General features: G+C 56.1%; 1 protein-coding gene across 1 annotated transcript in view; it reads right to left on the bottom strand.

Annotated features, from left to right (window-relative positions):
* The window catches only part of LGR6 (leucine rich repeat containing G protein-coupled receptor 6), a 71,936-nt gene extending 49,678 nt beyond the window's left edge, over positions 1–22,258 (bottom strand). The window contains exons 1-2 of the mRNA XM_066239404.1: positions 21,998–22,258; positions 817–888 (exon numbers count right to left, since the gene is read on the bottom strand). Of these exons, the coding sequence (XP_066095501.1) occupies positions 817–888; positions 21,998–22,200 (275 nt within the window). The 5' untranslated portion in view covers positions 22,201–22,258. The remainder of the gene's footprint in view (positions 1–816; positions 889–21,997) is intronic.
* Between the last annotated feature and the right edge of the window lie 443 nt (positions 22,259–22,701).

The raw sequence follows: 22,701 nt of genomic DNA, 5'->3' as shown, positions 1-22,701 counted from the left end.
CTGTCTGAGAGCAACATTGTCCATGTCATACCTACCCCATCACTTCATTCTCACAGTCACCCCAAACGGTGCCTATTATCACCCCAAATTTCAGGGAATAAACCGCAGAGAGTTCAAGTCTCTCCCCTCAGGGTCACAGAGCCTGGCAGCGGCAGGGGCTGGTTATTCTCATCACTGCACTGAGGAGGTGATTTGTTTACGATGCCCATGTGCAAAGAGGGATGGAACTGCCAGGTTGGGGTGGGGGGGTTCCACTCAGATGCAGGAGGGAGGCTGGGGGTGATCAGGACTGGCCTCATAGAGCCAAGGTGCCCAGGCAGGTGTGGGCCAGGTGAGGGAGGGCCTCAGAAATGCAGCCAGAAAAGCTCTTGAGGTCGTGAGATGTGCAGAATCTCAGAAAAGGGTGAGTCTGTCAGTCAAGAGGCTGGTGCAACCCCTGAATTGAGGGGACACGTCGGCCAGCAACAGAGGGAACAGAGATAAGGGATGAAGGAGACACACCAGAAAAAGCCACCGGGACCTGGGAGTGGCTGGTGGCTGGTCCTGGGTGGTGACCCTGGGAGACAGACAGATATTGACAGGAAGAGGGGAGGCCACAAGGAGGAGCCACTTCAGGAGGGACACCACTGGAGCTTGGAGTTCCCGCACCACAGGGCCTCTCACAGCCACCCTTGGGTTCCACCTGGGTCAGGTGTCCATGGAACACCCTGCCATCAGAGCTAGCTCCCTAGCCATGTGCTCTGAAGGGGGGCCCTGTCCAACAGCTGTTTGAGGTGCTCCAGCTCCAGCCCGCCCCTGGGACCAGCGCCTACTCACAGCTCCTCCAGAAAGCGCAGGTGGTGGAAGCGACCGGGCCGCAGCTCTGTGAGGTTGTTCATGCTCAGGTCCCTATGTGGGGAGAAAACAGGGAGTCGTGAGCCATCCATCAGCCCCAGGCAGTAGCATCCAGCTGCACTCACCCACAGAGTGCCCAGCAGGCCCCAAAACTGCCCTCTGAGTGGGCACTGGCTGAGTCTCCATGGCCCCTTGGATTCCTTCCCGCCTGCCTGGACTCCAGGGCCTGGCTCTGACAAAGGTTATGAAGGAAGCTGACCTCCCTGCAGGAGAAGACCTAGAGAAGAATTCACAGACTTTTAGTGTAGGAGAAGAGGGGCCACCTAATACATAGAACAGACCAGCAGCCTGTGTTCCAGTGGGGAAACTGAGGCACAGAGCTCCCTGCCATTCCAGCCTTCAGGGCGGGCTCCCACAATATTCACACATAGACATGAGCACCCTTCTGGTCAACCCAAAGCCAGCGGGTGGCACTGCCCTCTGAGGCCCCAGTCAGTCACTTTGTGGTTGGCTTCCCTCCCTTGGTCTCCAACTGGAGGCCATGGCCTCTGAGCACATTGCAGAAAGTGCCTGATTCCTGGGTGGTGGGGGACACCCTGGCCCTCCCATGTTATCTGTGAGCCTAAGTGGGTTTCAATGTCACACCTTTAAGGTGCTCAGCACACAAAGTCCTCACCATAACAACAGCCTACCCTGGTAACTGCATCAGGCCCTGCTAACCTTCCCCCAAGCAGTCTCATGTGGCCACAGCTCTCCCCACAAGCAGACCCCACTGGTATCATCATATGTTCAAGGAAATAAAAAGGAAAGAGTTGGAGCCTCAGAATCAAAAGGCCCTGGGGTAAGTCTCTCCTCCTCTTGCCTATCAGACCTTTGGCTGGTAACCACTACAACCCTCAGTTTCTTTATCAGTGAAAGTGGGATGAATAACAAGAAAGCCCTTGCATCCTTGGAAGGATTAAATGAGACAATACTTACAGCAGGGGTCCCCAAACTTTTTACACAGGGGGCCAGTTCACTGTCCCTCAGACCGCTGGAGGGCCGGACTATAAAAAAAACTATGAACAAATTCCTATGCACACTGCACATATCTTATTTTAAAGCAAAAAACCAAAAAACAAAACGGGAACAAATACAATATTTAAAATAAAGAACAAGTAAATTTAAATCAACAAACTGACCAATATTTCAGTGGGAACTATGCTCCTCTCACTGACCACCAATGAAAGAGGTGCCCTTCCAGAAGTGCGGCGGGGGCCGGATAAATGGCCTCAGGGGGCCGCATGTGGCCCGCGGGCCGTAGTTTGGGGACCCCTGACTTACAGACTATCTAACAAATAGTGTCTGTGTCCACCTGTCCTTCAGTGACTCGTGGGCAAGTGTCCCAGCCTGACAGGCCTGGACTGGGAGGGGGCTGGTGCCTTGGCCAGTTGATCCCACCTTTGTTAGCACTTTCTTGGCTGTATGTGCCTGGTGAGCAGTGGTGTTTGAGATGCACCTGACATATTTTGGGTCCATCCTGTCCAAACCTCAACAGAGGCTTCTGGCCTCTGCCAGCCTCCTCCCTGGGGCCCAAACGTGGGCCCAGACCAGACCCGCGTTGCTGGGACCACCTCCAGGCCTCCTGAGGTTTCTACCTTCTCTGAGAAGGCACCTCCACCCTCAAACCTCCCCAAGAAATGCATGCATCTGCTCAGAAAGGCAGGCCAGGAAGGCGGCGTGTGCTCAGGAGTCCAGTTCCAACTTATACAACGATGGTTTAGTCTCAAACGTTTCACCTCTGGTAGAGCCTACACACAGACCGCTGTCCTCTGGGAAGGACGACAGTCTGCGTTGGGTAGAGCCTTGGGACGGGACGGGAACTCAGGGTTGGTTCCTGCCCTCAGTCCTCTCCCTGCTCCAAGTACAGATGGCCCCCTCGAGGAGAAAGGGTCACTGGTATGCTGGTGGCCACCCCTCAGGGAGCAGTGCCGAGAAGTTTCTGGTGGATTTTAAGCCAGAGTCTGGTCTTCAGGGTGCTCTTAGACTCCGCTAGCCCAGGGCTCTGACAGAGTGTGGACAAGCAGGGGCACTGGACAGTGCAGGGACATGTGGCCAGGGAAGCCCATGAGGCAGCCCCTGGGTCTGCCGGGACCTCCCCTGTGAGTTGAGTCGGGCCTGGCTCACCTTCTGCCAGGCAGGGAGGTGCAGAACTGATTACCTCTAAATGTTTACCCTGCACATTTCTGAACGTGCCTCCACAGGAGTTCAAGGACCGCGCTGGGCGTGTGACTCAGGCCTCATCACTCAGCTGTCCCTCCAGGGGCCGCTCCTCAGAGGCTCTGATGTGGCTCCAAGCCCCCCACCCCCTCTGCCACCCCCATTAGCGGCCTCATTGTTCTCCCCTGGAGAGAGGGGGCCATACCCAGCCCGCCCCCACATCCTGCCCCAAGACAACACAGCCCAGCTGTAGGGCTCAGTTTAAGGGTCTGATTTCGAAGGGTAGAGGTAGGGGGAGCCCCACTCAGGCCTGGCCCTCTCACAAAAGGAAAAGAGGTAAGGCTGGTGCCAAGGAGAGGAAAGGGGGGAACATGGAGCTGGAAGAGGGAGGGCAGAGGCTTCCTGCTGAGGTCCCCCAAGCTGATGCCATGGGCCCTGGAAGCAGCTAAGGGCCTGCTGGTCCTGCTGTAGGGGGAGGGGCTGGGGGGTCGTGCCTGTGCAACCAAAGCCCAGCTCAGACCTGCAGGCCACACCTAGACCCGGAATAAGAGGGTGCCCTTACCTGTGGGTGCCTGGGTTTGCCAGTAGGAATGGTGACTGTTTACAAGGGGGCATGTGTCAGGATACACATGCTCTGGGAGGTGCTTGTGTGGTGCACACTAGGCACATGTGTTTATCTTACATGTGCATGTAGAATGTTGGACTGTTAAAAGCCACATACTTTCTCAAAGCGTCCACATGTCACAAAGTCAGGAATTCTGGGAGACCCAAATGGCCTCCGCCAGGTCTCATCCTTTGATTGGAAAGCTGAGTATGGCTGTGACCTTCTCTAGGCCTCAGTTTACCCCCTGGTCTGTCTCCTGGCTCAGGAAAGAACCGAGGTAGCTTGGTGATGCTGCTTCTGGAGCCCAGCTTGTGGTTGAATTGGATGCTCAATGCCTGGACTCACAGTCTGGTCCACCACTGTCCCCCTACGACCACTAGGAGCACGCACACACACACAGACACACTCACAGATGTACACACATGCATGCACACCACTCCCCAGGGACGGCTTCAGGCTGTGGCCTGTGTGGTTGCACGGAGACCCATGCTTGGCAGTTCAAATCTCTGCTGTTGTCATTTTGAATTCTAATTTTTGGATGAGAGGCACCACATTCTCATTGCACTAGGCCTTCAGACTGCTTCTCAACTGAACAGTAGGGGTGGAGAGGGTGGTGGCAGCCCTATCCAGCAGCCCTGGGTCCTCTGGGTGGACACAGCTGGGGTGGGGGGGGTGAGGCTGGCAGGAGTGGGGGGAGAGAAGAGCCGCAGCCCTAGGCATGGGAAGTGGAAATTTCTGGCTGCACATCAGGAAAATGTTCTCAGAGCTTCACCCTGTGAGGCGACCAGACCACCCAGGCTGTGGGGTGAGGCGGTGTCACCATGGAGACCAGGACCAGGTGTGATAAGAGGGGGATGCTGGGAACTTGGGGCAGAACTGAAGGGTGGGGAACAGAGACCTCCCTCAGCAACCTGGCTGGTCACGAGGGCTGAGGGCTGGGGCAGCTGATGTGTTGCTGTTCCTGTGGGCTCCATGGGGCTGGACCTGGTAACACTGCCCACACCCGCTGTCACAGCAGCCTCTCTTAACCCAGTGACTCTGTCCAGTAGGCCCCCGGGCCCCTCCATATCAGAGCTGTCCCCTCTGAGGTTCCAAATACACTGGCTGACACTAAGTTCTCTTGGATGTCCGCAATTTTCACACATTTCCCAGCAGGAGCCTGCACTTCGATCAGGAAGACATGCCAGTCTCCACCATGTGTTCTTCTGGCCTTTGCACAAAGTCCGGCAGGAGACCACCGCTGTGCTTATAACTAAGAGGACTGCTGCTTGACTTTGTCATCACCTGGCTCCTTCGTTTGTAACACTGTCTCCAGTCTGCCTTGGTGAGGGGGGCGGGGGACAGCATGGGAGCAGGTGGAGGACGGATGGAGTGGGCCCGGCATCTAGACAGAAGGTCCCCCCAGTTATGGAGCAAAGGTGAGGTTTGTGCAGGTCAGACTGAACCAGAGGACATAGCAGGTGACCCCAGAATTTAGGGGAGACATGGAGGGAGAAAGGCCAGAAAAGGAGACATTCCAGAGAGTGAGAGAAAAGCAAGGATTTTTTTAGCCCCCGTTTAAAGACCACAGAAGTCGGGGAATGTCACTCTCGGCATCACAACATTTCATCTGTGTGATGGGGGTTCCTCTAACTCTGATGGCTGAGAAAGGAGGCCAAGGAGAGAGGGACCCAGCAGAGACACCCCTGTACACACACTCAAATGTGCTGGACTTAGGAAACCATGGTCTGGGGCCACAGGAACCCACTTAATCAAGGTCAAATCCTATGGCTCCACATTCTTCTCACTGCAAGGGGGATTTGGGACAGTGACAGCAAAACAGGGTGCTGGGGAGAGGGAGGGGGAGGGCCAGGCCAACTCAGCCAGATGGAGACTGAGTTCTGGGGCAGCCTGGCCCTCAGCACCACAGGGGACCCCTCTTCTCTGCAAGCTGGGGCAGTCTGCAGAGCCCTGGAGCCCAGGCAGCCGAGAGCTGTGCCCATGTCTAAGCCCGTTGAAGGTTGTCAAGAGCACAGCATGTGGCTCGCAGGCAGCACCTGTGTGCTTCCCTCCCAGGCTCCCTCCTCCTTCAGAGCCAAGTCACCCACAGATATACAAGTCAATGGACCCTGGCCTCCTGCGGCATGGCCTGTGAGAAGTCCATGAGGGGCAGAGCCTCAAAAGCCACGGGGGACTGGCTGTGGGCCCCTTCTTTCCTCTCTGCCCTCTCTGCAACACTGTAGACCTGCTCCGCCTGACACAGTAGCCATGACCCACATGGGAACATTTAAATTTAAGTTCATTCAGATTAAATAAAGTTAAATCAGTTCCTTGGCTACATTAGCCACATTTCAAGGCTCAGCTGCCACACGTGGCTAGTGGCACCACCCTGGCCAGCACAGACCAAGAGCAAGTCCATCATCACAGGCAGTTCCACTAGCCACGCTGCGGCCTCTGCACTCACGTGTCCCGTGTGATTCCCAGCTCTCCCACAGGCAAGTTACTTCACTGCTGTCTGCCTCAGTTTCCCCACTGATAAAGCACTTAGCTAGTGCCCAGCACACAGCAAGTGACCAACCAGCATGACCTGTGAGTGGCATGACCTGACGCTCCATTCACCCTATCCAAGTGCTTTCTCCTCCTACAAGAAGCCTCCAGCCATGAGTCACCCAGCCAGTGTTCACTGAGCACCTACTACACACCAGGCCCTGTACAGTAGGTGATGAAGCTGCAGGCCCAGAAACGTGTGCTTTTCTGCCCCCTAAAGAGCCCCAGCAGTGGGGACAAATGAGAAGAACATGGATAATTACAGGCCTGAGGGACAACTCCTGGGGCTGGGGCCTGAGTGCCACCAGCTTCCTTGGACTAATCCATCTGACCTAAGGCTTCGGTCACAAGGTCTGCCACACTGTCCTGTCCTCAACTACAAACCATCACCTTAGCCTCGGACAGCTCGCTCTCCCCATCACCTGTCCTTGTCACACACACACACACACACACACACACACACAGCCCCAGCTTCCAGGTCCTTTCTGTGTAGGGGTGGGGGTGGGGAGAGGGGCATCCACAGGCGCCCAGCAGAGGGCTGTCAGGGAGGAGGCAGGCCTGCCCAGGGTGAGCGGGCAGCAAGGAGAGACCCGCAGAGCAAGGCGGCAGTGGCTGTGTTTGAGGACTCGCCACGCCTTTCCCAGCTCTATCCCCTCTGCTCTCCAGCTCCTCTAGAAGGAAGAGCACCATTTCTGTGCATGCAGGTGTGCGGCTGCGGTTCTGGCTGTCTGACCAGATGTGAAGCACCTTCAGTGAAGGGCTGTGACCTCCCCTTAGACCAGAAACCCAGGAGAGGGGCGGGTGGAGGGGTGGGAAGGACTGGGTCCCCTTTGTCTGAGACCATAGCCCCGAGTTCTGTTTGTTTAGCTGAAGCTCCTGGCCTTGCTGCCTTTATTCCACCGGATAAAGGGCCAGGGTGTGTCTGGGGTGGAAAAGAAGAAAGGCCCCTCTGTTCAGTGCCCCCCCATGCCCATATCCCAATAGGAGCTTTTCTCTCACAGCAAGAAGCCCTCCCTCTTTCCTGTCCCCACACCTGCACTCACAGGAGCCCCACCACTGCCACCCGCCCCATCCTGGGCAGCACCCAGACGCCCAGGGAGACAGTTTCCTAAATGGGGCTGGGGAACAACAGACGTGGGAAGTTCTGAGCATCTTCAAGAGCTGCCTTTGCCAGGCAAGCTTAGAGCTATGGGCTATACTGACCCATTTTACAGATGGGGCTCAGCAAAATCAAGGTCCCTCTGACACCCAAGTCCCAGATGTCATCCACCCCACACTCTGCCTCTCCTGTCCCCTCAACTTGAACATGTTTTGCAGGTCACAGAGTGCTGGCACATCCTTGGTCTCATTTAACCCTTGTTACAGGCCAGGGAGTGAAGCATCAGTTACGACCATTTTAAATGGAGAAACGGCAACATGGCAGAAACTACTCCATGTCTAGTCAGTCACGCAGTAAGAGGCAGGTGTTCTGCTGAACCCCAACTGCATACAAGCTCATAAGCAACCCAATGCTCAGTGCCTGTGGTGGCACCTGGGTACCAAGTGAGGAGGCTGCCACAGCTCCCAGAATAGTGCAGAGGGATGCAGGCCCCACCAGGAGGACCCCAACTATCACATTGGCCCATTGCCTGGGTCTGCCAAGGACAGTGGAACTTCCAGAGCTCAGCACCCTCCTCCAAGCCCGCCTGGTGCACCGCCTGTTCACCACTGGACTGGGGGAGAACCTGCTGTGTGAGCAGCCCCATTACTCCCAGCACCATTGGCCCAGACCCCCACCTTCATCCTTCCCTCTGGGTGGCACCAAAACCAGCCTTCTTCCCTAACTCCCCACCTATGGGGTTGTGGGACTCGTGGACAGTCTAGAACAGTGGTGGTCAACCTGGTCCCTACCGCCCAGTAGTGGGCATTCAGGCTTTCATGGTGGGCGGTAGCGGAGCAACCAAAGTATAAATAAAAAGATAGGTTTAACTATAGTAAGTTGTTTTATAAAGATTTATTCTGCCAAACTTAGCAAAAATCTGACATAAAGTACTTGGTAAGTAATTATTATTATATGCTTTAACTTGCTGTAACTCTGCTTTATAAATTTTATAAAGTAAAGTTACTTCCCTACTTTATAAATCACCATTCCTGTGAAACCGGTGGGCGGTTAGAAAATTTTACTACTAACAGAGATACAAAAGTGGGCGGTAGGTATAAAAAGGTTGACTGCCCCTGGTCTAGAATTACTTCCCTGCCCAGTAGGAAGCCCTTCCTGACTTCTAGTCTGGCCCCTTCCAGCTGCAGCTGCACCAGAGTTCTGGGCCTTCCATCAGGGTGCTGTCATGGGCCCTGGTGTCAGACAGCCAGCCTGAGTCTCAGCCCCACCTCCACCCAGCTGTTGGTTATGAAGCAGGTGCCTTCTCCTCTCTGGGCCTGTTTCTGCATCTCTGAAATGTTATATAATAGTGCCATGTAAGGAAATGGTTGAGGGTGGAACGGAGGGTTCTAACATGTAAGGGGTACAGCCGTGCCCACCAGGTGTCACGAATGCTGGCCAGCATCCCTCCCCTCCCTACACTCAGCTCCCAGAGCCCTCCACCAGGTCCTAGCAGCACCACAGGGTCACGTGGGTGGGGCTGAGCAAGGGGAGGGCGTTCTGGGTCAGCCCTGCCCTTAGGAGGCACCAGCTGCTGCTTCTCCCTGGTGCCTCCAAGTGAATGCCACCTGCCCCAGCCCTGATCCTCTCATCCTTTGATCTTCTGATCTCTGGCCTGGGTCCCTTAGCCAAAGGCATTCTGTCTCCCTGGCCTCCTCCAAGGAAAGGCAAAGGTCTGGACTCCCCGCCCGTAGCTCCTCCCTCCCTCCCTGCTTTGTGTGAAACCAGGACGGCCACAGAGGCCTGAGACAAGGGCACAGCCAGGTTCCCTCCGAGGTGGCAGGGTCTGGGGAGAGGGAACATGGGGAAGGGCCGGCAACCAGGCTACCACTGGGCATAGGCCCTGGCTGGGGCACTGCTGTAAAGGTGTCTTCACCTGAGTCCCTTGTTCCTAGCGCCCCTGTGTGCAGAGGGCTGCTGGGCCCTGTAGGAGGCGTGTGCACAGAGCACAGAGGGGAAGGAGGGGGAGACACTCTCTGCCCAGAGGAAACTGCCCTCTGAGGACAGATTCAGAGCCACAGACACAGCTGGACAGAACATCGAATGTTAGGCTGGAGGAATCTCAAATGCCTGATAAGGAGATAGTCAGGGAGGGCTTCCTGGAGAAAGTGTGGCTACTGGTAGCCAAAGAGGGGCAGGTTTAGCCAACAGAAAGTGGCCTGAGAGCTTTGCAAAGCACAAGAATTGGGGTAGTTAGGTTGACAGTGAGAGGTGGGCTGAATGAGCCCTCCCCAAAATACATTCACGCCCTAATCCCTGGAACCTGTGAATGTGACCTTACTTGGAAAAGGAGTCTTTGCAGGTGTATTAAGTTCAGGCCCTGAAATGAGGAAAGAATCTTGGATGATTTGGGTGGACCCTAAACCCAGTGACAAGGGCCCTGATAGGAAACACACCGAGAAGCCCACAGAGCAGGTAACATGCAGACGGAGGCTGAGATTGGAGTGAAGTGGCCACAAGCCAAGGGAACTGGCTGCCACCAGGGTTAGAGGCAGAGAGAACAGCCCTGCTCACTACATTTGATCCTAGGATTCTGGCCTCTGAAACTAGGAGAGAACCCATTTCTGATGCTCTTGCACTCACAAGGAGCTGTGGAGATTCTGCTTCTTGGTCTGGATGCTGGTTATGCAATTGTGTTCAGCGTGTGTCACTGTACCACACTGCACCAGGGATGGGGTCGCTTTTCTGGGATGAGTATTATACTTACATAGTTAGGTAAAAGAGACTCGTTCTGGAAGTCTTTCATGAACCTTGGGACTCGGGCATCCCACCGCACAGAACCAAAATCGCTTGTTTACTGGCATGTAGTACTCTCACCTCATTCCTGCATATCCCCCGCTCAGGCTTGGGCACATAGTAAGTACTTAACACATACTTGCTGAGGTCTACAGGCTTGCTGAAGGGCTTTGGTGTCCTCAGACTTCCCAGCACCCAGGGTCATCACAGGATTCCAGAGTGGCCAGTCCCTCCCCACTAGCCCTCACCTCCCAAGTGCCTCCACAACCAGGCTGTGTGTGCCTCCACTCTCGCACTTACAGGGTGGTCAATTTCTCACCCACCAGCCTGAAATTCCTCTTAACACAGACCGCAGGTGTTAGTCATCTCAGACCTTCAGAGCCCAGGCAAATGCCAGACACACGGTGGCCATTCAAGAACCAACCATCCCCACAGCTCTCTCTGTCCAAGCCCTGGACAGGCACATACCTCCGTTCTTCTTAGCTCATTGGAAACTGGATGGAAATTTTCAAAAGAAGTTTTCTTTTTAAATAAATAAAGAAAGAAAATGACTAGGGAAGGCAAAGCTTCTAAGTGGAAGGGTTTATAAACAGATGTCTCACTTGAAGGAAGTGAGATGGGCGGGCTGGCAGCTTAGAGGCTCCCCAGCGCGGCTCCATCCTCACCGCAGCCGTCTGGGTTGAGTGCCACACCTTGGGCCTGCCCGCGGAGCCAGGTGAGCTCCCTTCCCACCTCCCTCTCAGGTAGGCCCATGTGCTCCTTGTGCTTCTGTCTGAGTGGCTCCACTCTGCACCTCCCAACTCTGGCCAATCATTTGTTTATTCATTCCTTCATTCATTCCTTCACTCATTCCACCACTACGTGTGAGCATCCACATGCCGGGGACATGGTCCAGCCCTGATGACACCAGGGAGCTCTGGTCTGGAGCCCTGCTTTCCTGGGACTCTCAGCCTGGATTGGGAAACAGACAGGTAAACAGGAGCTGGAACCCAGAAGGTGAGCCTGGGGCAGAGCAGCACACAGAGGGGAGCCCTTCCCAGGGTTAAGGGATCAGGGAAAGCTTCCTGGAGGAAGAGACATCTCAGTCAGCCCTTGTGTCCTAAACCAAACTGGAGCTTTCCTGCCTTCCTCTGAAGATTGGCCCCAAGGGGCGAATGACCTAATTCTCACAAAGGCTTGTGTGCTGGGGGCAGGGTGGCCAATGTGATGCAGGGATTCCTGTGGAGACTCTCAGCCCCCTCACAGCAGGAAGACCCTGCAAGATCCCTTTGGACCAGGCTCACCGGCAGGTGGAAAGGGAAGTGAACAGAGTAGGAGGCAGCTGCTCACCCTCTCCCTTCCAACCAGATGGAATGAAACCTCAGGGATATCACAGCAGGAAGGACAGATGCACAAGGACCTCCCAGTGAGCGCATTCCTAAAGGACCAAACACTAACTAACGCAAGTGGTGGGGTACTGAAGGACTTGGCCTGTGAGTGTGTGGGTGGGGGGTGGTCCAGCCCAGGTTAGGGGCAGGGGGCTGCAGCAAGACTCAGGAGGGCCCCATGCCCAGCTTCTGAGAGCTTGATACACTCTCTCTCCTAGCTTCTGTCCACCAGCACTGGGCATGCCAGGGGTCTCAGGATTGTCCCAGGTATTTCCTGACCCTAAGCCCCATCCTGGCAGGTCCTTAGGCCCCACAGCACAGTGCCTTTGCACCCCCTTGTCATTCTGGATGATGAGGCTAATACCTTCTGGCAGGTGGAGGCAGGGCCAGCAGGGGGTGGGGCACCCAGGCTTCTGCATTCAGATCAGGGCAGTCAGCAATGAGACACAGTGAGGCAAGGGTTGGTGTGGCATCCGCTGGCGGGGGTGGGGGAGGCATTCCTCTTTCCGCTGGCTGCACATAGTTAATGGGCGCCTTGTTCTGGCTGGGCACACAGCCCTGGAGGTGCTGGTGATGGCTATGTCTGTCCCAGCCCTGGGACCTCAAGTCTCAGTGAGTGAAATTGCAAATCTCAGGGGACTCTGGCACCTCTCTCAGAGGACTATCGACTCACAGAAAATAGTGCAAAACAGGTCAGAGGACTTATCCAAAAACGCTCAACGAGCTGGTGGCAGAGACACAGAATTCTGGCCACAGTCTCCTGATCCTAATTCCACTGAATGTGAACCTAAAAAGCCCAGATGGGCAGAGTTAGGGTGTTTCGAACAAAAGTGCAAGAGACCCATGGACACCCACCACCCCCTTCTTTCCAGGGCTCTGCAGTTGCCTCCACCCCAGCCAGCCACTCTGCAGGGGCTGAGAGGATCTCCTGGACAGGGGGAGGGAGGGCTCCCCCAGCTTGTTACCGAATTTTTGTCACCTCCCCCCACCAGGGTCTGTGGTTTTTATACAGAAAGTCTTTAATAAAATACCAGTACTTAATAAAACACTAGTACTTAGCACTACTGAGCCTGCTACTAAGTATACACTCAGCAAACCTAGATACATGATAATGGCTTGTTCACACCCACTGACTGGTTACTATGTGTCAGATGCCCCTTTTAAGCACCTCATTTACGCTCACAACAGCCCTCTGTGCACCATCACCAACCCCACTTCACAGGGGCGAAAACTAAGGCACCAAAAGAGTAAGTCCTCCATGCTGCACATCTGCAATTAATACAATATTGTATGCAACAGTAATTGAAAAAATAATAATAATAAAAGTTAAGTCCTCTCTTGCCCTGATCTGTTAGCTCAGTTGTTTAGAGCACGGCTTCAAAACAACATTGTCACAGGACCTATCCCCAGTCAGGGAACACGTGGGAAGCAACCAATGAATGCACAACTAAGTGGAACAACAAGTTGATGTTTCTCTCTCACACACACACACACCCGTTTTCTCTCTGGCTCTCTAAAGTCAATCAATTAAAAGAAAAAAAAAAAGTTACACCCTTCCCCAAGGTTAGCAGAAAGCAAAACCAGGATCTAACCCAGACACGGTGGCCCAGAGCTCATACACACTGTGCTAGAAAACACTGGTGAGGAGACCCCACAACACAGGATGCTGACATGCACCACCGCCCCAGGCATGCAAACAGTGCATCCACAGAGTGTGGCCACGACTCCTAGAGGCTCTGGAACCAGGCATGCCCGGCCTCCTGCAGCACAGTGCACCTGAACTCTTGTCCCCGCAGAGGCCACACTCAGGTGAGGGGTGCCCTCCCCAGGGCTGCCCAGCCTCTTGTCTAGCCATGGGGCCACCTCAGGCACATCGAGACAGAGGTGGCCTCTTCCATCCTGAGGGCCCCTCGGAAGGGGACCCTCCTCCCAGCCCTCCTGCCCTCACCCCTCCTGACTGGGAGGCAGAAGGAGCCACAGGGCAACTCTAGCGAAGCAGCTTCATTGGAATTTATGGCCACCAGACGGCTAGGGGTGGGGGAGGCAGGTGACCAGAGCAGGACCCAGTGCAGACTGTTGAAGCATCACTGAGAGCGGAGTGCTGACCTGTGCAGCCATTTGGACAGTAGGGCCCAGGTGCCCACGGTGGGCAGCAGGGGCTGGGGCATCACCCGGCCAGTGAGGGTGTCACGGTCGCTGCTCAGCTGAGGGTCCGCTCTCCCGGTCGTCCCAGCCTAACAAGGCCAGGCCAGGCCAGGCCCCGCCCCAGACCTCTACATTGGGCCTCTGCCGCGCCCACCTGCTGCAGCCTCCGAGTGGCTGTCACTGTGCTGCCGCTCCCCACCCCCACTCCGCACTGACACCCAATACCCCCTTCATGCACCCACCTGAGTGCCCAGGTGGGCAGTCAGGGCTGGGGACAAACGCACATTCTGTACCTGGTACGGCCCTGTCCGGGGCACCTGTAGGAGGAGACTGGTCCCAGGTGCAGGGCTGTGTTCGTGCGTGTAAGCTTGGGTGCGTCCGTGCCTGTGAGTGTGCATGCGTACGTGTGCATGCTTGTGCGTGTGGGTGACTGTGTGTGTGTGTGTGTGTGTGTGTGTGTGTGTGTACGTGTGTGAAAAGTAGGCGTTATGGGCCGGGAAGCTCCGGTGCACAAGCACTGCCCCAAGGATCCCCTGGCCGTCGTGGCCCCTGCCCTTGAGGAACCATGTCACACAGACTGACGGGACACCACGCAGACACACGGCGTGCAATGCTGATGGATCATGGGGACAGCGATGTCTCACGTGCTGCGCACTGTCCCGACAGGACTGTGGTCAACACACCCGCTGCGCCGAGGAGAGATGACTGTTCCGCGGTGCCTGTGAGCCTGGGCGCCCGGCCTGTGTCATCCCTGATCCCATGGCCACTTCCCAGGCTCTGTGTTGGTGGCCTCCATTTGGGCAGCAGCTTCCCTGTACTCCTCACTGCCCACAACGTGTCACAGCTTCTGTGAACCTGCCCTGTCTCCCTCTCTGCGCCCACCAGCCATGGGCTCTCTCCAACTTTGTCTGTGACCTTGGCCAGCTGCCCCCTATCTGAAAGAGGGGGCAATAACCTTGTAGGGCCTCCCTCGGTGGGTGCAGGAGGATGCGCCAGCACCTGCCCTGCAGACAGCAGTGCTTCCTGCACATCTGGGACATGGACATATGAGTGACTGCCTGAACGTGTGCTCCTCACAGCAGCTTGGGTCGTTGTCATTGGCCCTTACTTAACAAGGGAGACGGGGTCACTGCAGCATTATCCGAATCCACACAGTGCACTGACAGCGAATAGGGTCTAAGCACACACTATGCTCTGGATGTCCACACTGAGCTACCCTTGCCTTTTGTAAAGGGACTTGAGGCTGATTGCAGATGGGAGGGGAGCAGGGAAAACCAGTGACTCTTCCCCACAAAGATGGGGAACTAGAAGTTGGCTCTGAGTGGCTATTGTGCCTGGGAGTTTAGCAGCCAGTGTGCTGGAGCTCAGAACACCCAGCTCTGAGCCCCGAGAGGAAGTGTCTTGAACTGGTTACCTATTGTGGCCTGATACCAGCTCCTTCATACTTAAAAGCCTCAGTTTCCACATCTGTACGATGGGGGTGACATGAGCCCCTCCTGACACAATTTATGTGAGATGATGCAGGTCGAGTGCTTATAGAAACGCGAGTGCCTTCTAGTCAGGACAGTTTCCAGTGTAATGATAGGTCCCTGGATCAGTCTGTCTGGGCCCCAGGGATAGACATTCCTGACCATCTAGTGTCTTTCTGGAAGAAAGGTCATTGTTTAAGGTGTGAATGCTTCAACTAGGATGGCATTCCCTCTGTGCTAGAGCAGACAGAGGCTGGAGGCTGGACACAGGAGCGCCCCTGGCCCAGCCTCTGAGTCTGCACCTCACAATCAAGAGACCAGCACCCAGGGCTGGGGACAATTAATGATACAGGCCCTCCGGGCAGGTCTCTGGAAACAGCGGCAGGAAGAGAAGCTGGGGACAGGACACATAGGAAGCCTCAGAGCTGGAGGTGCCCTGTCATGTGGCCAGCCCAGCCCCCTCCCTGCTTACTACCAGCCTGCCCGTGCCTGCTCTGGCATGGCTCCGGGGGGCATGGTGCCAACCCCTGAGCTCCCCCACCATGTCCTTTTTCTGCTTCCAAAATAACTCTACTCACGGCCCACGTTTGGCATCATGGGTGTTTTTCTCGTCCTGAGTGAGACTTGTTCCCATGACTGAAGGGCAGCAAGAGAGACCTGAATTGTCATTCAAAATTGGGGACCCCCCCCTTTTTTTTTTACCAAGAAAGTAGTTAGCACAAAGAGAGTCCCACATTTCTGATCAGGCCCTGAATCAGCGAGTCCATGACAGTTTGATTAAAAGAAGTTGTCATTTCTGCCCTGGCCGGTTGGCTCAGTGGTAGAGTGTCGGCCTGGCGAGCAGAAGTCCTGGGTTCGATTCCTGGCCAGGGCACACAGGAGAAGTGCCCATGTGCTTCTCCACCCCTCCCCCTCTCCTTCCTCTCTGTCTCTCTCTTTCCCTCCTGCAGCCGAGGCTCCACTGGAGTAAAGATGGCCCGGGCGCTGGGGATGGCTCCTCGGCCTCTGCCCCAGGCGCTAGAGTGGCTCTGGTCGCAACAGAGCGACGCCCCGGAGGGGCAGAGCATCGCCCCCTGGTGGGCAGAGCGTCGCCCCCTGGTGGGCATGCCGGGTGGATCCCGGTTGGGCACATGCGGGAGTCTGTCTGACTGTCTCTCCCCGTTTCCGGCTTCAGAAAAATACAGAAAAACAAAAAAAAAGAAGTTGTCATTTCCTATATGGAGGAGGACTGAAAATCCCCCCCACACTCCATCTCTTGCACTTTCCCAAGGAGTCCAAAGCCCCAGCAGGATTACTTTTCCTTGGACCTGCTCCCAATAAAGTGAGTTGCTAGTCTAAGGTCACAGCCCATTAGTGACGAGCTCATAGGAGATCTTTGCTGGCCCCTCAGGGCACATCCCAGGGCAAACATGGACCACAAACCCAAGCACCCACCCAAGCCTGCCTCTCCTCGGGCTAGCAGAGAAGACACTACTATGCCACAGAACTCCGGGACTCTGTTCCTGGGCAAAAGCTGGACCCTCCAAAGAGAAGAAACCTAGAAGCCTAACTTTTCTTCTTTGAAGAGTGTCCTATCAGGTGCCAGGCCATCCTGGTGTCCTCCCTCCATCCTGGCCAGGAGCAGGACCACTGGGGAAAGGTGCACTTCCCTGGAGGTGAGGGGGACAGGATTTAGTCGTAAGAACAGTGGTAGACAGAGGGAGGGAGTGAGGGAGGGCAGACAGTCTGATGACGCTCTGGATTAGACACTGGCAGCCGGAACCCCCCATCACAGAGCTCTGTTCTTCCCTTTCAGGGCCTCTGTAACTCACTGGTAGTGAAGGTGTTGAGGAAAGACATATGAAAGCAGGGACAATGTGAAAGGCACCAGGCTCTGCTGTCTTTGTTTCCTCTGCTCCTCCCCACCACCCTCCAGGTACACCCTGATCGAGTTTCCATTTCCAAGATGGAGAAACAGAGACGGGGGAGAGGTGAAGGGACTGTCCCAAAGGCCACAGCTAATGAACGTGGGTTCAAGACTGGAGTCACACACACCAGGGCCTCTGTGCTGGGCATCTCGGCTTGGTCCTGTCTTCTGCCCATGCCTGGTAGGCATGGGTCAGGGCAGGAAGGGGCTCAGTGTGTGTGGGGGGCCATTGGGGTTGAGAGCCCATGGAATGAATGGGGGAAGGCGGGTGGAGTGGGGCGGGCCAGGGGCCAAATCTGCTCGGAGCCAGGCTTTCTTCTCCTCCGCCAGCGCCCCGCCCGGCCGCACCCCATGCCCGCTGCTGCCAGAGCCAGACGTTTCCTTTTTCTCTTGCCTACGGCTGTTTCCTGCCTTTCCTTTGAACTGGGGTGCTGGCTCCCCGCACACTCACCCTTCTCCAGCCACCCCCAGGGCTGCCCTCTGATGGGGGGCGGGGCACAGAGGCCCCCAGAGGACCTGGTTCCTGGAATCGCTCTACTCCCTGCCTTCTCCTCTTTGCCCCGGGCTGGGTGTGGCCCAGCAGTTCCCCCTGGGGGTCTCTCTCTGTCCTGCCAGACCAGGCTCAGAGGTGGCTTCTCCCTGCCTCTCCCATGCTCTCATTTTTCGACAAAACATGTCAACACTAAGGTCCAGAAAAGTTTGGGAGCACAGTGACTGAGCAACCAAGATTAGACTCACAGACACCAAGTTTGTGGGGGGTGGGCTGCACCTCAGGCTGTTCAAATTCATCAGAAAGAAAGGGGAGACCTCGGAGGTGGGAAATAAGGCCTGCACATTGACCCTTGCACATATCCTCCCCAAGTCTCTCTGCTTCTTCCTCAGAAAGTCCCGCCTGGAATCTGGGATGCAGGTTGGGGTCTTCCGCCCTCTGCTTCCCACCCCTCACACTGACCAGGACAAAACTAATGGTGCTCTGTATTATTCCCAGAATAGCTCCTCTGTCTCCCCAACCACTCTGCTCTCTCACAGCCCCTGCCATACCCCTATTTCCTGCCCTCTACAGAACAGGATTCCTCCTCTCCTCCCAGATCCAACACCCAGGACCTCTCCTCCAGGAAGACTTCCATGACTAACAGTTCTTGGCCCTGGTCACCATAATGATGACACTGGTGAACACTGAGCTCTTCCCATGAGCAGATGCTCTTCCACCTTTTTACAAACATCCCCCACCCAGTGACTTCACACAACAATCCCGGCTCTTTTTACAAATAAGGAAACTGAGTCACAGAGAGCCATCAATGGGCCAGGTTCACACAGCTTGTAATGGATGACCAGACTCTTTCTGCTGGGGCCAACATCCGTACTCCTGACCATTAGCTCTCCCCCAGCACCTGCCTCCATCTCATTGGCCACAGCACCCCGGGCTGTGACGAGACCGAAAACCACTTGGAATCTGCACACATACACCATCTGACCTTTCAAACGGCTTAAATGTGATCATAGTGGTCTGGAGGGCATGAAGCCCAAGCAGGTCACAAGCTGGGCTGCGTAGGGTGGCTCCTGCCTTGGCCCTGTGCCTGACGGGAACCGCGCTTGGGGTAATGGTGAGTGGATGAACTCGGGTCTTTCTCAACCAGCCTCCTGGGATGGCTTGTCTCACACCATCTGCTTCCTGACACTGCTCAATTTGGGGAAAGTCCTGCTCCAGGACAGTGCTGTGCCCTTGTCTGTGTGGTTCTGTCTCCTCGCCATGCAGAGGTGGGATGGGATTGGAGCAAGAAGCCTTCCTGTCACCATCAGACTGGCACAATCCAGAGCCGGGGCCCCATCTCCCCCGGGCAGGCTCCAGAACAGGCCCTTCCCTGGGCAGACATCTCCATGACCCTTGCTAAGACAACAGTTTGGGAGGAGACCTGAAAATGTGAGAGCCACTTGGAGGACTGTGGGTGTCTGAAGTCCATCCTCCCAAACTTGCTCAAACAGGGACCCAAGCAGTCATCTCTTCCAACTAGAGGTCAGAGCAAAGATGGCAGTTGGACATAAAGAAATGTCCTGGTCCTCCTTGGAACCATGGTAGGGGAAGTCAAGGTGTGTGTTTCCTGGAAGGTCATAGCTGGAAGGAGGGTAGCTCAGCCCAGGGTGGGGAAGCAGGTGTGGGGAGTCAAGGGCCCAAAGGTACCCTCTGTCCTGACATTTCCTATACATCCAGTGTTAACCTTATTTTTTTCCTTCTTGACCCTGTATCAGGAAGACCCAAGTGTCCACTCCCCTCTCACCCCCATCCCGAGTGTTCACCAGCTGGCTGGACCACACCACCCCAGAACAACCAAGCCTTGGCTGAGACCATGCCTCACAGTTGACCCCTCTCCTCCTGCTGCCAAATGCCATTCCCTGGAAATCTACACCCACACGCAGGCTCAGCTCCCTCCGGCTCCAGCAGGAGGTGTGACAATAACAACCACTATTCAGGAGTCACCCTGTGTGCCAGGCACTGGGCTCTGTGCAGACATGTGACCTCACTTCATTGTCCGGGCACCCACTTCTCTCCATGAACAAAGGAGGAGCCTGAGACTCTGAGGAGTTCAGTGACTCTCAGCAGGTGACAGAGCTGGGAAGGAACCACGGTTTGGGTGGCCTGGACAGAGGAGCACTGCAGTCACATCATCGGATGCAAAGCTGCACCATCTTGGGCAAGAGCAGGGCCACTTGGTGCAAGGTTAGAATGGGCCTTCCCAACCTCTCTGAGATGAGGAAGGGGCCCAGGACCTTGCTGGCCAGGCTTTTCTCAGTGACAACCCTCTGCCAATCCCCCTCCGTGTCTGGATGGGATCACTATCCCGGGGGCAGAGAGAGAAGGCTCCTCTGCACCACCCTCCACCGGTCAGCTCCAGCAGTGACCCCTCGTCCCCATCCAGAGGGGACCTCTCCACAGCCCAAGGCAGGGGACAGGCTTCTCTCACCTCCCTTCCAGTTTCAGAGCCCACCACTTGATTCCCCACATCGTCTCTGACCTCTCGCCTTCCCACTCTCAGAATACTATCTGTCTTGGAACAGAGAGGTTTCCTCAATCCCCAGGTAGACACCGACCAGTTCAGACCATCCCAGCTCCACTGACCCTAAATGCTGCCTTCACAGCCCCAGGGAAGCTGTGACAAGAACATGGGTAAACCTTCAATCTCCCCCCAGCACAGGCCATGGGACGCTCGGATTCCCAAGGTAGCCCTGTACCTTCTTCCTCAAGCTCTCCCCAAAAACAGGTGCTAGGAAAAGAGGTTGGACCAATCAGCCTGGAAGGTGGTGTCCCTCAGTCCCTCAGCACGGAAAGGGGACCTTTCTTTTGCCCCCACCTCGATTTCCAAACTCTTTAGCCACAGAACCCTGTCCTTAAATGAATCAATGCCATGAACCCCAGTGGGGTTCCCCTGGGGTGGCGGGCATGGGGGCAGAGCCTGCCCTCCTCTCTGCCAGCTGTATGGGCTTCCTCACCACCCCCAGGGGTTGGCTCACAGCGTGTGCTCCTGCCTTCAGCCCCTGGACTGACCAGAAAGGGCTCAGTGTGCTTTTTTGGAACATGGACACTATTTTCTCCCCCACTCCCTCCCCTGAACCCCTCCCTGTGCCTCTTGGAGTAAAGGGGGACATCTCACTTTGGGGCAGAGCCCTTCACACCCATCTGCAACGTGCCAGCTCTGAGTGCCCTGGGCCCATTGGTTCAATAAACACGCTGAACTCTGTGCAAACCACCCCGGCTCTCTCTCCCTCTGAGCTCCTGGTCATCAGGCCCCAAAGCAGACAGCTCAAGACCCTGCCTCTCTCCTGCCGACCAGGCGGTGGCGCAGTGGATAGAGCGTCAGACTGGGATGTGGAGGACCCAGGTTCGAGACCCCGAGGTCGCCAGCTTGAGCATGGGCTCATATGGCTTGAGCAAAAAGCTCAACAGCTTGGACCCAAGGTCACTGGCTCGAGCAAGGGGTTACTTGGTCTGCTGAAGGATCGCGGTCAAGGCACATATGAGAAAGCAATCAATGAACAACTAAGGTATTGCAACAAAAAAACTGATGATTGATGCTTCTTATCTCTCTCTATTCCTGTCTGTCTGTCCCTAGCTATCCCTCTCTCTGACTCTCTCTGTCCCTGTTAAAAAAAAAAAAAAAAAGAAAAAAGAAAAAAATAAAGACCCTGCCCCCAGGATTGATGGCCCAGGCCTGCCCACCTGCTCCAAAAGGTAAAGGAACTGGGCAGGGGACCTTGCCTTTCCCCAGAGCAGGTAGGGGGGGAGTAGGCGGGGGTGGGTGGGTGGGAGAATGAGCTCGCACACACTCCTCCTGCCCTGGGGTTAGCGGGAACACATCCAGAGCCCTCAGACACCAGGCTCTGAGGGAAGCTCCTGTGAGCTGTCCTTAGGACAGCTGCCCCGGTAGGGTCCTCTTCATGCATCACTTCACCCCAACTCAGGCTCTAAAAATGGTTCTCTGGTTTTCAGCCTTCACATCTGCCCACAAATTAGTGTCTCCAACACGGCCTCTTGGGCTATGACTTCAGGGAGGCCTAAGCAAAGGGATATGGTGCTGGCAGGGTACCTTTTGGAGAAGATAGAGGGGGTACAGCTTCTTTCCCAGCTTCTGGGACTCCCCACCAAGGCCACCCAGCCTCAGTGTGACAGCTGTCTAATCTCTCCAGTGGTAGAGAAGCAGGTCTTTCCACCCACTGAAGCCCCCTCCCCTCTCCTCCAGCTTACTGAGCTTCACCTGCAGTCACCCCCCTGGGCACTCTCTGAGGAGAAGGGGTCACCAAGTCTGGTCAGGGTCCAGAGACCCACCTGTTACCAAGCCCAAGTTCCCACAGTGAACCCACAAGAGGGCTGAGGGAAACTAGGAAGGGGAGCCCTGTGCACTGCTTGTCCGATGTTCAGTCTGACTCTCCTCCCTCCCCAGTCCCCAGTGGTCAGTGCCCTGGGAGGAGAGAGCCCTCCTCCACGCTTATGCACAGGCACCTCACTCCCCGCAGGTGCCTTAGACTGACCACAGGCAGGCACAGGTGGGAGCCATAGCGGTGGTGCCTGCTGGTACTCACAGGTAAGCCGTCAGGGGAGCCAGGTCCCAGGGCACGGTGGAGAGCCCGAGCTCCGAGCAGTCGGCGGACAGCATGACGCCATCCTCCTGGCAGTGACAGGGGGCCGGGCAGGCGGTGGGCCCTGGGCCGGGCTGGGGGGCGCACGGAGAGGCGCAGAGCGCAGCGCACAGCCACAACGCGCGCAGCCCGGGTGCGCAGGGCATCGCAGCGGTGGGGCCAGGCACCTGGTGGCGGCTGCGGGCGCAGTGGCACCGCCAGGCGGGCTCTGCGCCGTCCCGAGGTGTAGGGGTGTGGGGAGGTTGACCCCACGGGTTCTGCTCCCGGCACAGGGACCTTGCAGTCAGAGCAGCGCAGTCATCGCCCAGTGCGCGCTACTCCGTTTCACAGGCTGGGCTTGGCAAGGGAGGGAGACACGGTGGAGGAGGAGCCAAGGAAACTGCGCGCGGCTCGTCCCTTCCCTCTTCCTTCTGAGCTGGCAGGAGCTGCGTCCAGGAAAGGACAGACAGCAGAGAAACCCTGAGACAGCCAGCGCCCGGCACGTGCGGGGCTGCTCTTGTTGGGACCAGGCCCAGACTTGTGGGCTCAGACCCTCTTGCCTGCAGGGACAGCTACGGGTCACATGGGACTTGGAGGAGGCCCCCAAGCCCTCCGCTATCACCGAGGGGACTGAGATCCCAAAGGGAAGTGATCTGGTCAAGGTCACA

Source organism: Saccopteryx bilineata, chromosome 1 (genome assembly GCF_036850765.1).
Source record: "Saccopteryx bilineata isolate mSacBil1 chromosome 1, mSacBil1_pri_phased_curated, whole genome shotgun sequence".
Taxonomy (NCBI): Eukaryota; Metazoa; Chordata; class Mammalia; order Chiroptera; family Emballonuridae; genus Saccopteryx; species Saccopteryx bilineata.
The sequence above is the reverse complement of the archived record's forward strand: the minus strand, read 5'-3'. Positions and strand labels throughout refer to the sequence as shown.